At 45.6% G+C, this 13,276-nt stretch overlaps 1 protein-coding gene across 3 annotated transcripts in view; it reads right to left on the minus strand.

The window, feature by feature from the left end:
• Positions 1-1,308: 1,308 nt before the first annotated feature.
• The window catches only part of ANKRD29 (ankyrin repeat domain 29), a 46,032-nt gene continuing 34,064 nt past the window's right edge, over positions 1,309-13,276 (minus strand). For all 3 annotated transcript variants that reach the window (XM_005282777.5, XM_042854846.2, XM_024099571.3), the window contains 4 exons: positions 8,273-8,371; positions 7,425-7,520; positions 6,128-6,226; positions 1,309-3,171 (listed from right to left, as the gene is read on the minus strand). In XM_005282777.5, the coding sequence (XP_005282834.1) occupies positions 3,088-3,171; positions 6,128-6,226; positions 7,425-7,520; positions 8,273-8,371 (378 nt within the window). In that variant the 3' untranslated portion in view covers positions 1,309-3,087. The remainder of the gene's footprint in view (positions 3,172-6,127; positions 6,227-7,424; positions 7,521-8,272; positions 8,372-13,276) is intronic.

Consider the following 13,276-nt stretch of genomic DNA (forward strand, 5'->3'; position numbering starts at 1 on the left):
AGGTCCTATCCACATTACAGAACCTTAACCATGCTGTATCAGGTCCCTGTTACACTAGAGGTCTGAAGCACAGCAAGATTAAAGGTTGCAGTGGACTGTTCTACCATTATTTATTAATGCAGCCATTTATTATGTCCACAGTAATGGGCCTGTACTGTATAAACTGGTGTAATATTACTCCTGGGGGAATTCTGCACCACTGCGGATGTGCAGAATTTATGTCCCCACAGATTTCTTTGCTTCCTTGCAGAAAAATGACTTTCTGATGGGGAAGCAAAGGGAAGCCACAAGAGCAGTCACACAACCTTCCCCAGCAATATGTTTTGGGTGCCCACGGCAACCGGCAGAGAGCTAAATCTCGGTGGGGCAGGGAGCAGAACTGGGGAAGACCTGGCTGGTGGCTCATACCCTGCACCAGGCTCAGCTGCTAGTCCTGGCTGGGCTAGGGAGGACGGGACTTCCTCTTCCCTTGCACAGCACTTGAGGCTGGGTCAGACCCACCCTGAGATTTCTCCCTCAGCTGCAGGAAGCTCTGCAATCTCCCCCCACTTCCTGCACCGATTGCTCCTCAGCTGCAGGGGAAGGAATCACTGTACAGAGAGCTGCTCCCCCATCCACCATGCATCCAGACCCCCTCAGACCCAGACCCTCCCATGGAGCCTCACACTCCCCACATCCGGAACCCCCTTGAGGAGCCCCACTCCCCCTGCACCTGGACCACCCCAATAAGTCACCCAGATCCCCACCCCAGCTAGCCCCAACCAGCTGCACCTGGATCGCCACCCCACTGAGCCCTACTCCCCCAGCATCTGTACCCCCCACACCCAGATCCTCCTGCCGAGCTCTATCCCCCCACACCCAGTTCCCCTTGCCGAGCTCTATCCCTTCCAATGCCCAGACTCCTTCCCCCCCCAGAGCCCCAACCACCTTCACCTGGATCCTCCTGCAGCATCCCATTATCGTTGCATCCAGAACCCAACAAGCCCCCCCACACCTGAATTCCCCACTGAGCTGCCTGCACCCACATGGCCCCACACACAGAACTCTCTCAACCCACACCTGGATCCCCCCACACTAAGCCCCTCCATACTTGGATCCTGCCGGGCTGAACCTGCCTGCCCACACCGCCCTGGGGTGTTTCTGGGGCAGGCCCAGTCCTTGCACTATGTCAGGGTTGGGTGCAGCCTCACCAGTGAATCCGTGCCCAGGAGAAGCTGCAGAGTGATCTCCCCTATGCAACCAGTGGCCTGTGCTCCCCCATGCCATGCTGGAACCTCCACATTTATTTGACAAATACAATTTACAGAATTTTGCAGAATTTTAAAATATTGTGCACAGATTTTTTTATTTTTTTGGGCACAGAATTAATTTTTTTGGCGCTGAATGCCCTCAGGAGTATAATGTGCCCACATTACACATGGCCTACCAACTGCTGATGTACCTGCTCATAGTGGCCCCTCTCCCATAATTCCAGGCACAGGTCCCTGGAGCAGCTGCATTGTATAGTAGCTGGTGAACACTAAACCGTGTCATATACGTGTTTGTGTGTACAATGTATACAGTACATTTATAACACCCATACGAGTAGGCTTCACAGCTAAATATATGTTAACAGCATGCTACTTTTGGTTTGCTCAGTGACTATTTCCAATGGTTCTGTTCCGTCCATGGATTTGAGCATATGTTAGGAGCGAAAGGGAACTACATTGCAGAAGGCCACCAGCTGCCCCCATACCCACTGTTGGATGGATTGTGGTACTACACAGATCAGAGTTTACTCTGAGGAGGAGATGAGTTTGCTCTCATTTGCTTGATAACTTTTGGGGTAAATTGTAAAGTTTTGGATCGTTTTAATGAGTTGTTGCTTAATTAACAGCTATCTTTTCTCTTGTGTCTCCCTCTACAACCCAAACAGAGCTATCAAGGCCAGGGGCTGGAGGGAGGACACCCCTCTGAGGTACCCATTGGGACACTGCCAATTTCTCCAATCCTTCTCCCCCACCTCGGGTAGTCACCCCTCTAGCAGATGTTCTGATCCTCAAGGATAGTGGGGAGAACCAGAATTTACTTACCCCCCCCCTTGCTGGTAAGCAAGAGAACTAGGATTTACTTGGGATGGGGTTGGGGTAGCCTGGGATATGTTTTCACTTAAGTCCCTTTTCAGGTGTCAAGCAAATATGAGATACAGATGAAACAGTTACCTCAGATCCATGCCAACTCCAGAGTAAGGTAGTCCATTACATATGTAACTGAGGTTTCTAGTGTGGGTGTGTAGATGCAGTGATGTTTGCGCTCCCTAACTTTTCCCCATTGTGTTGTGGGTTATTTTCCTACTAGCCAATAAAAAATTCCTTGTTCTAATTAAAGTTTTGATTTAAATAGGCTGGTTTGTGTCCTATATTCCTGCCCTACACGTGGCTGCAAACAGGGAAGGAGTTATTGGGCACAGCTGAGACCAGATGAGCACCCCTCAGCTTTCTCTCAGGCCTGCATGGAATGGCAGCAGGGAGGAAGGTGGACATAGCCTGGTCTCCAAACTGCCAAAGCCTGAAGGGTGCGTTGAAGCCTTGTGAGACTGTGCTGAGGAGATTAATTGAACCAGTGCAGCTGGAACATCTGTGCTTCCCACCTACACAAGCTGAATGGTTCAAACTGAACAGGTGCACAAAGAGGCATTAAGACTTGATCTCAGCTGGTGCAGTCATAACAATAGTGGGAATGCCTGCGAAATGGTTGGAGCATTTGTTTGTGGCTATAAGGTGTAGTACACACATTTTAGGATTTATGGGAATGCTGGAATTTTCAAGTATAGACAGGGCTGTGGTGCAAACAGGCCTTTAGGGCCCTATCTTGCTCTCACTGAAGCCCATGGCAAAACTCCTGTTAGGTTTAATGGTGCAAAACTGAAGCTTTAGTGCACCCCCTGCTCTGTGTTGAAGGCTGACCTAGTTCACAGAATGGTATCTTGGACATGCTAAATCAATTCTGCAAACAGATTCAATAAGCCATTTTAAAAACCAGATTTGCTTTAGTGCCAGCGTGGACACGACTCCTCTCTGTCAAACCACATCCGACACAGTAGTTGGGTTAGCTTTTCCTGTGCTTTTCTTTTGCTCGGAGGAGCCGGAGGATGCGTTCATTTTGTGTTAGTTCTGCTGGCAGTTCATTTGCCTGAAACAAGAAACAGCATGATTAGAAAATGCGGGGCAGAATTTCCAAAACATGGAAGCATTAAAGCCTTGGAAGCATGGACCTTAAAAGCATTAAAGTCCTAGAGAAAACGTTGGGCACAATAAATAATCATTTGTGTTTAAATATAGGCTGCACTCTAGCTACTATGGGCTAAGATAAACCTTTAGGCTCAACCCTACGCAACAGTGACTGTGACTCAGTCACAGTTCCTTCCCTGTACGCTTTGAGGAGGAATAAATTACTTCATCCTCTTTTTTTTTATGCAACTTATTTCCCTCCCTCCCACAGGGCTGGACAGCTCCATTGGCTAGCATGCAGCAGAGCTGTGGTTCTACCCATTTGCTCATGGGAGGGGGAGGGTATTGGCCATGTAGCTCCTGTTCAAGCCCCATCCCCACGTGCCGTGCTCTGGGTACCCCTAATGTGGCACTCACCTTACTTGCCCTGTTCCCCCTTCTTTACCTGTGTGGCCTTACTAGGGCTAATTAAAAATCTAGTCCTGAAAGAGTAATCACTATTTCTTTCTTCCTTGTGTTCATTTCCTATAATCCTGCCATATGCTTTTTTTGAAGCCACTTCATCACAAGCTGTTCAGGTTACCCAAGCCTGGTCTACTCTATGGCTCCTTTATCATTTAGTGGACCAGTTTTTAAAACCATTTCAAATTTTAGACAATGTAAAGAAGCCTTAAAAGTGAAATTTTCTCCTGTACAAAGGGGTCAACACAAGGCCTATACAACATGTAAGCTCCACTCAAGTCCTCAAAATAAGGCTTATCTGAAATTTGAACAGCTGACAGGCTCTGCGGAGGAGGGCAGGATTTGGGGGTTCCTATGATGGTCCCATAGAAGCAAAGGAGAATATTGCCATTGAATTCAATGGGATCAACGGCAGATCTTTAGGACATTATCCAAAGCCCACAGAAGTAAATGGGCATCTAACATTTGTACTGTGTGCATGGGGAAAAAACAAAACAAAAAACAAACAAAAACCCAGCAGCAAATGGGCTTTGTATTAGGTTCTTAGTGACCAGGGTATCAAAGATTTTTGTCTCCTACTTTATATCCACTGAAAACAAAAATGATGGGAATAAGACCTGTAGAAATTAACATTTAGATATAATGGAGATAGTTCTTCAGAGTCATGTTCTTGTTTTGGAAATCCACCCAACTACACCAAATGGCATGTTATTTTCCAAATATTTTCCAACGGGGGGGAGGAGGGGAAAGAACTATAGAATAAAGCTCAAGGAAAGGACTCTATCACCCTCTATCCTCTGCAAATAACTGTGTTAGTAGTTGCAAAATCTGGCACATCTGTTTGGATAATATTATCAAAACAAAGTATGAACTACTAATAAAATATAAACTATTGTTTTAAAGAGATTGACTCTGCTTCCATCTAGTGGAAAATGAGAAATAGTATATGTACATTTTATTTCTCTTATTCAAGATAATTATAATTCCTAGTTCTTATATAGGTTTCAGAGTAGCAGCCGTGTTAGTCTGTATCCGGATACAGACTAACACGGCTGCTACTCTGAAACCTGTCATTATGCAAGGCACTGCATTTAGCCATATGGAGTGGAAATCCATCAACCTCATGAAAAAACTCGTACAGATACAGACAGACATCATCTTCCTTTCCAAATGCAAGCAGATGGACATCATACCAAAAGGACTAAAAGTTCTTATATAGTAAATCTTAAAATGCTTTACAAAATCATTATCTTTCCCAATATTAAACCTGTCTGACTACTTGAATATTTTATATGACTATTCTCTTGATTTAAAATCAGAGTTTGTTCCACCTCTGTTTGCAGCCTTTTTCTTCTGTATTTCAGCAAATGAGCTTACTGGGAGGAGTGTTCGAGGAAACAGCATATTTTAAGCAACTGTTAGAGAATACTCAGAAAATAAATGTTGATGAATTCATAAACAAGAATATTTGTACCAGAAACCTGATTCTGAAATGTTCACTCAATCAGAGAACAGAAAACAATACCATGTGACCCGTGTCCAATCACAACTAACCAACCCAACCTGAGAGCAACTACTTGCAACAAATACCTCATGAACAAACTACAGAGGAAGAAACATTTGCATAAATTATGTAATTATGTAAAATTATGTAAAATACTTAATGGAATCAAGTAAAAACTTGTTTGCAGGCAATTTGCAAACATGGAAAGTGCTGAATTCACGTAATCAATTATGGGATCTGAGTGATTTGTTCTGTCTCCCCAATATAATGAATAAAGGGAGACCCAGGAAGCTGAATCTTCTCAAGGACCCTGCTATATAAAGTTTGAAAATAACAAGATATGATTTTAACCTGCTGTTTCTAATCCAAAATTTCAGATCCAAACACATGCAGGCTTTGGGAAAGTTTGAATCCAGACCCAAACTCCTGTGGCTCAACCCAGGTACATAGGTATCCATAATTTATGATTGTCCAAGAACATTAGCTGGTCACAGTTTCTCTCAAATATATAGTTTGCATACCAACACAGAGTTTATGATTTAGTGAGATTGGATAGCTCAGGGGAGCAGTAATGGTATACGGAGCTTTTCACTTCTAGCTGACTGGTTTGAGTTGGTATGATGGAAAGCTGTGACAATTTAATTTTTGGTCTATCTATATTGAATGAGTGCATAGTCCCCATCCAATTCTTCTTTGGTTAATGTCCACATCACAAATACCACTATCCTTAGTGGCACTAATTGGCATTCTTGTAATCAGTGTTATAGAGAAACTAAACAAAGGGCATGGAGAATAATTTCTTTGGATGAGGGTTGAGGCACGTTGCGAAGACAACATGCAAAAGTGAGGACTGCTGCTGTTCAAAATGAGTTTAGTAGTAACATGGAAGAAACAATGTTTAATGTTTTCACAGGTACGTTTTACAAGCTCTGGATAAAACACCAAAATGTACCTTGTTCTTAAGAGAAGGATCTGCTCCTGCTTCCAAAAGTAGTGCTACTGCTTTAATGTTGCCACCCAGCACGGCCGCATGGAGAGCAGAAGTCCCATTCTAGAAAATATAAACATACATCTAAAAATTTATACCAGGTGCATAGGGGAAAACAGAAACAGAAACAGCAGCAAAGAACAGACCTGCGTATAAGGAAAAGAGAAACAACACTAGAGAGATTAGGCCATCAGAGTGATCTGATCGTACTTAAGGACACAGGGCTTTAACAAGGAGTCTCCTTCCTGGCAATGTAAAGGGGCTTAAAGTGGGTATAAATGTAGTTCAGGGTGTGTGAGTGTAAATGACAGTCAGGCTGACATTACCAAATAACAGTGTTCTTTTTATAATTCTATTTTTCAATAAACTAGAAGTATGTTAAATAAACAACAAAAGGTTGATTTGGGTACTAACACCTCCAAGTGACATTAGTTACACCCCAAAATAGCTGCAAAACCATGCCAGTAATGTTTGCACCTGCAATCTATGGGCACATGAAATCAGCTTTTAAAAATCTGCCCCCAAATAGCCAATGTAATTTTCAAAGCCACTACATTCATTCAAAGAGAACTAAATCAAATACAGAATTGCTTTGTCTGGAATAGCACTTTTAGAATTCTAGTTTGCTGTCCAACTTGCTGTGCCAAATTCTGCCCTCGGTAACATGAGTGCAACAGAGGCCAGGATTTGGCATTTAAATTGCATCATAAACATCAATCTATTTATTTCAGACAAAAATAGCAGAAAAAAAAGCTGAATTCTATCTACAGCACAGTATGCATCCTCCCACCAAAGCTTAGTATGTAGGATTTTTAAGAAGAGTTTTAATCATATTTAAAGAATATTGAAATCGAAAGGATATAGATTTCATGTCTTTCTTGCACTCTCTGGGCCTGGATCTTCACTGCCTTCCCTTTGCATAGTCATAAATACACCTCTACCCCGATAGAACGCTGTCCTCAGGAGCCAAAAAAAAAATCTTACCGCGTTATAGGTGAAACCGCGTTATATCAAACTTGCTTTGATCCATTGGAGTGCGCAGCCCCGCCCCCCCAGGAGCGCTGCTTTACTTTGGAATATGTCCAAATTCGTGTTATATCGGGTCATGTTATATGGGGGTAGAGGTGTACCTATAAAATGGTTGTGAATCAGCACCAAATCAGGACACTCGCTCTGCACTGGTGTAAATGAAGGCAGTAGAGAAGCAGGCCTTTTGTCTCTCAAACACTATATGCCAATATCAACATACTTCAGTACATACCTTCAACAGGCCAAGTGCAGGAGAGAATTTGAGTAATTCCTCTATAACGTCATGATACCCTTTGTTAGCAGCTTTAAGTAAAGCGGTGGTACCATCCTTTAATGGAGAGAGAAAGAAAAGGGTTCAGTTATTATGACAGCTTTACATGCTCTCTGACTGAATAGAGGGTTGTCCCCTCCGACTCCATGTAGGGATAGTCCCCTCCATACATGATCTTTGCATATCCACCTCCACAGCATCATTCCATCTGTCTGTGGAATCCATGGTGTGCCATCTGCAGGTCCAGGGATCTTTGAATGGGAAGCAGGGAAGAAGAATGCAGGAGGGGTAAAGCTGGGGACAACGTGCATCATCTTCAGTCTCACTCATCTCAAACACCACAGGGAATTTATATGAACTTTTCTTTCCCTTACCCCTACCCTAAAGAACCCCTACAAAAGGATGGGCCCAGAGACCGAGGAAAAGGGCAGCTCATGGCATCCTGGCTCTACTGGAGCTGCACTGCCTGACAATGAGAGGGGATACAGGGATCCCAAAACTTGCACAGAGGTGTAATGCCTTCATGCAGATGGCTTTGGGGCCCTAGAAGATTCCAGAGGACGTAAGTCCTATTTCCAAGTGTGTGTGTGTGATTTTGAGCTAACTGCAATGTGTTTCTGCCTCAGTTTCCCTAACAGTACATTAGGCATAATTATTTTTGCTTACCTCACCGAGGTGTTCAGAGACTAAATTAATTGATGTATAGTGTGTAGAGATCCTCTGATGACAGTTGCTATAAAAATGCAGAATGTTTTTAACTTGGAGGCAGTCTCCCTTTAAGAATCACTCCAAAAGTGAAAATTACTCACGTTCCGTGTGGCATCTCGATCAGCTCCCCGGAGCAGCATTACCCTCACTATCTCGCTGTGACCCATCTGAGATGCTATCCACAAAGGAGCTGTCCCGTCCTTCAAGCAAAACGAGACTGATATAGGCTTCACTTTGTGACACTGCACGCTGACAGTTCACTGCTAGATTCTGGTTACTGGAAGGAGTGAACCTGGATTCCTTAATAAAATCTTATTGCCATAAAAACAGTGGTCCCCAAACTGTGGGGCTTGCCCCCCTAGGGGGGCACAGAGGAATGTTTGGGGGGGCGCGTCAGGGCCTGGGCCAGCCTCCACGAGGGGATGGGGAGGAAGTGCCACCCAACCCCGTTCTGCCCCCAGCTCTGTCGCAGCCCCAGCTTCTGACTGCAGCTCCACTCCTGGCCCCAGGCTTGGCCCCCGACCACGGCCCTGCCCCCAGCCTCAGCCCCGGGCCACAGCTCCATTCCCAGCTGTGGCTCTGCTCCTGCCCTCAGCCCCCTTACTCCTGTTGCCATGGCCCTGCTCCTGGCTCCATGCAGAGGAGGAGGGCAGACAGGAGTAAGGGGGAGCGCGACCATGAAAAGTTTGGCAACCACTGCCATAACTAGGCACAGATGGTTTAATTTAAGCACCACTTGGGAGCTGAGTGTATTAGGCAGACTTCTCCCATTGTTGTGGAATGGAAGTATCAAACCTAATTCCCCATGCATAATCAAGCTGAACATTTTACACTACATACATAGAACCCTACTTTCCTTTTTATTATTAAATACTTTTTATTCTCAACTGTGTGCACACCAGTCAGCTGTTTAGCACATTTGGTAGAATGGGCAGAACATTCCTCCCATTGGTACATCCCTAGCCTTTACATTTCTGTCTTTTCTGATGCACAGAAAGAGCAAAGATACACCCTAAAATCATGGTTTCATAGTCAAGGCCCAATACACAGTAATAATAATAAAAAAAGGAGCTTTTCTGCTTCTTGCATAATTTCTGTATAAATGTTCTCATTGATATTACAATGGCTGCCCACACCCTATTATACATCCTGTTTACACAGTGAATTTTCTTTGTGATCCAAAAATAAAATGCAAAGGCTCTCTTGTACGCAGAATATATAACTCGAGCTAACAAGTAGGATGGCAAAAACTGTCCATCTCCAATGAACAGTTTTTCCCCCTCTCAATAACTCAAGTGTTTCATGATTATTTTTAAACTTTGTCCAGCAGAGAGCACTAGGATATGGCACCACAGTCATGAGCTGTAAAAGTTTGGAAAAGATCGAAGTCCCATCAAAACAGAGAAATCTGCACATAGAACATGTATTGTGCAATTTGTGGTTCTACTTATATAAGAATTGCAAAACCCAACGAGACAAGTTTAGCACAGGGGACTTGGTAGCTTTTCCTTAGTTAAGGCTAAGTTAAGGTTTTACCTATATGAATAAAAAGAAGCAGAAGGAAATGATAACACTATTATTTATATCGAAGTAGTGCCCAAAGGATCAGAGCACTGATTATGGTAGGTGCTGTTAAAACACATAGTAGGAGACAGTGCATGGCCTGAAGAGCTTATAAGCTAAAATGAGAAAAAACACATGAAGTTAGGGGCAGAGCAGGATACAGTACACAGGCAATTGTTAGCTGCAGCTTCTTCCTCCAAGATTGGCGTCCTCAATGGGTGAGGAGAGTGGTACCATCCAAATACGTACAATATTTACACATTAGGCCAGATGCTTGGCCCCTGACGTGTCTCCCCTTTGCACAGGTCCATGGTGCAAAAAAGACATGAAGCTGCCCTAAAAAAAGCCATCTGAGGATTTCACTTGTATACAGGACTCCTCAGTAGCCTAGAGCCAGCGCAGTGTAGCTAAACAATTTCACTCCCACCCCACAGCATAGTAAGTGCTGCTGCGCTTCAGCCATTCCCAATTGTGTAACAGCTCACAGGTGTGTGTTACCAGCCAGGTTCAGTAAGAGCAGCCATTGGCTGCCCCGGGATTGGCAGAGGTCAAAAGGTGGCTCTAAGGCTAAGCTACCTTTGCCTTTATCTTCCCCATCGCCACTGGATCCTTTCCCAAATAGAGCTTGGTTGGACCTCATGTGGGCCATTATATTTCTAATGTAGAGAATTTTAAATACATTATCTATTTTTAAACTATTTTTATTTTCTTATTTGATTGCAAACAAATAGACAAACTGTATCTGGCTACACCTAACAGACCTATAACCTGTCATCATATCATTCCCTCCTGACATACATTTATGCTGCCCTTTATCTTACTCCACTAATTCAAGAGACCGCTTTGTGGCTCTGGGCTTTACAATATACCAGTATTTGGATGTGGTTTTTGATTTTTAGGAAGGGCCAAATCAAGGTAATAGCCATGGTGTTCATGGCACTGCCACTAAGAAGCCCCATGGCAGATGGGCTGCGTAACTGGCATAGCTCTACTGATGTCAATGGAGCTGTGCCTTTTACACCAGTTGCAGTTCTGTCCCCTTGCTTATAATAATGCTTTCTTGATCCACATGTACAATGTCTGTAGGTTTTACTCTGTGTGTGTGTGTATAATACATACATATATATATATATATATATATATATATATATATATATATATATATATATATATATATATATATATATATACACACACACACACAACATGTTATATGGAAAATAATGTACAAAACCCTTTAAAAGCTGAATTTTCAGAGACTGAATATTTTGATCTTCCCCTGGCATCTCAGACTAAAAACTTGGTGTGATGCAGCATGTCACCCTCCATATGAACCTCACTGGCAAACAATCATCTTGCTTTATTAGTCTTTAAGGTGCCACCAGACTCCTTGTTGTTTTTGTGGATACAGACTAACACAGCTACCCCTCTGATATTTGTTTTGGAGTTCAAGCAGCAAAGAAAGGTAGCCTGTACCATGCTTCAGATGCTGCTCCTAAAGCTCTGTCTAGACCAAATGATGACAAAAGAAGGCCAGTGCAGCCCCCATGGAGACCTTGTCACAACGTCACAAGGAAGGAAAGGATTTCTGTGCAGGCAGAACTTATACTGTTAAGGAAGAAACAAATGAAATTGGTCCCAAAGCTACATTATTAAATAATGTAAATGTTGAGATGTACATTCACGAGAGCAAGGCAGAAAGACGGCCTGGTCGTGAGCGGGGAAAGAGAAGGATGGGGCCTGGTAAGTTTTACTTCACATAGGGACCTACAAAGCCTAGGGCCAGCCTTATATACAATGCAACACAGCACCATGAAATACTTACATCAGAGATGGCAATATAGCAATGTTGTAGTTGCTGGTTGAGGAGGCACTGTTTAAATATCACTCTTGGATGGATATTTCTCACACTTGAACCAAGGCTAATTTTTTCGTGGGGGGGAAGTGACAAAAGCCCATCAAGCCATTTCTTTAATTATCTGAGTGATAACAACAGGCTTTTCATATGTTAAGAAAACTTTTCAGATTAGAGATGGGCCTAAACAAAGACTCCAGACCGTAAACACCACTGAACCACAGAGCTAAACTTAGCAGCTGGCCACTAGGTACCGAACTTAGCAAAGGCCAAAAGGTACCTTGCACCCATCTAGGTCTAGACTGCTAGGGTACTTTTACACTGGAATAAAATATCTGCAATGTAGTGGTGGTGGGTCCGGGTCAGCGGACTCAGGATCGTGGAGCTCAGGCTGTGGGGCTGTAAAATTGCTGTATAGATGTTTGGGCTTGGGCTGGAGCTAGGGCCCCGGCCCCGGCCCCGTAAGGGGGGACAGTCCCAGAGTCCAGACTCCAGCCAAAGCCCGAACGTCTACACCACAATTTTACAGCCCCACAGCCTGAGCCCACCCAGCGATCCTGAGTCAGCTGCCCCAGGCCAGCTGCAGGTGTTTAATTACTATGTAGATGCAATACTGACAGACCCTGATTGTTGGCAGGTGGGATCGAATCTGGAACCTCTGAAATGTAATGCATGAGCCTCTACTGCACGATCTTAACCAAGGCTGTAACAGACTCATTAATCTCTAGGTTGTCTAGGTGCCACTAGAAGTACACAGAGCGCCACACCCTGCAGGCATATAGTGTTCCCTCTCATTTTTCCCCACCCAGGTGCAGAATGAATTTTGTGTGACACATCACCTTCAGATCAGTGCACATAACAAAATTCATGGGGGGGGTGGAGGGGTTTGGAGTGTGGAAGGGGGTTCAGGGCTGGGGCAGAGGGTTGGGGTGCAGGGGTATGAGGGCTCTGGCTGGGGGTGCGGGCTCTGGGGTGGGGCCAGGGATGAGGGATTTGGGGTGCAGGACGGTGCTCTGGGGCTACAGCGGGGACAGAGGACTCCTGCCAGCTCTCTCTCTCCAAAGCAGCACCTGGGTTGGGGGAGGGGGAGAGGGAAAGAGGTGCCTCTTCCTGCCGTGGCAGCTCCGGGGCTGGGGCCACAGGATAGGCGCCCTACCCCTGGCACCAACAGATCCAGGCTGGGGCTGGGTTCAAGGAGGGGTGCCCCGGCTGCGACAGGTCAGGGCTGGGGCTAGGCCATCCCAGCCGCGGCTGGGTCTGGGTCGCCCACATTCGGGCTGGGCTGCCCCAGCAGTGGCTCGGTCGGGGCTGGGCCATCCCAGCCGCGGCTGGGTCTGGGTCGCCCACATTCAGGCTGGGCCGCCCCAGCAGTGGCTCGGTCGGGGGCTGGGCCATCCCGGCCGCGGCTGGGTCTGGGTCGCCCACATTCAGGCTGGGCGGCCCCAGCAGTGGCTCGGTCGGGGCTGGGCCATCCCGGCCATGGCTGGGTCCGGGCCGGGCTGCCCTGGCCGTGGCTGGGTCTAGGCTGGGACACCCAGGTTCAGGCTGGGCCGCCCCAGCCACGGCTGGGTCTGGGCTGAACCACCCAGGCTGTGCTGCCCTGGCCTCGGCTTGGGCTGGGCTGCCGTGGCCAAGTCCGGGCCGCGCTGCCCTGGCTGTGGCTGGGTCCAACCTCGGCAGGTCCGGG

Source organism: Chrysemys picta, chromosome 2, assembly GCF_011386835.1.
Source record: "Chrysemys picta bellii isolate R12L10 chromosome 2, ASM1138683v2, whole genome shotgun sequence".
In the NCBI taxonomy this organism is placed as follows: domain Eukaryota; kingdom Metazoa; phylum Chordata; order Testudines; family Emydidae; genus Chrysemys; species Chrysemys picta.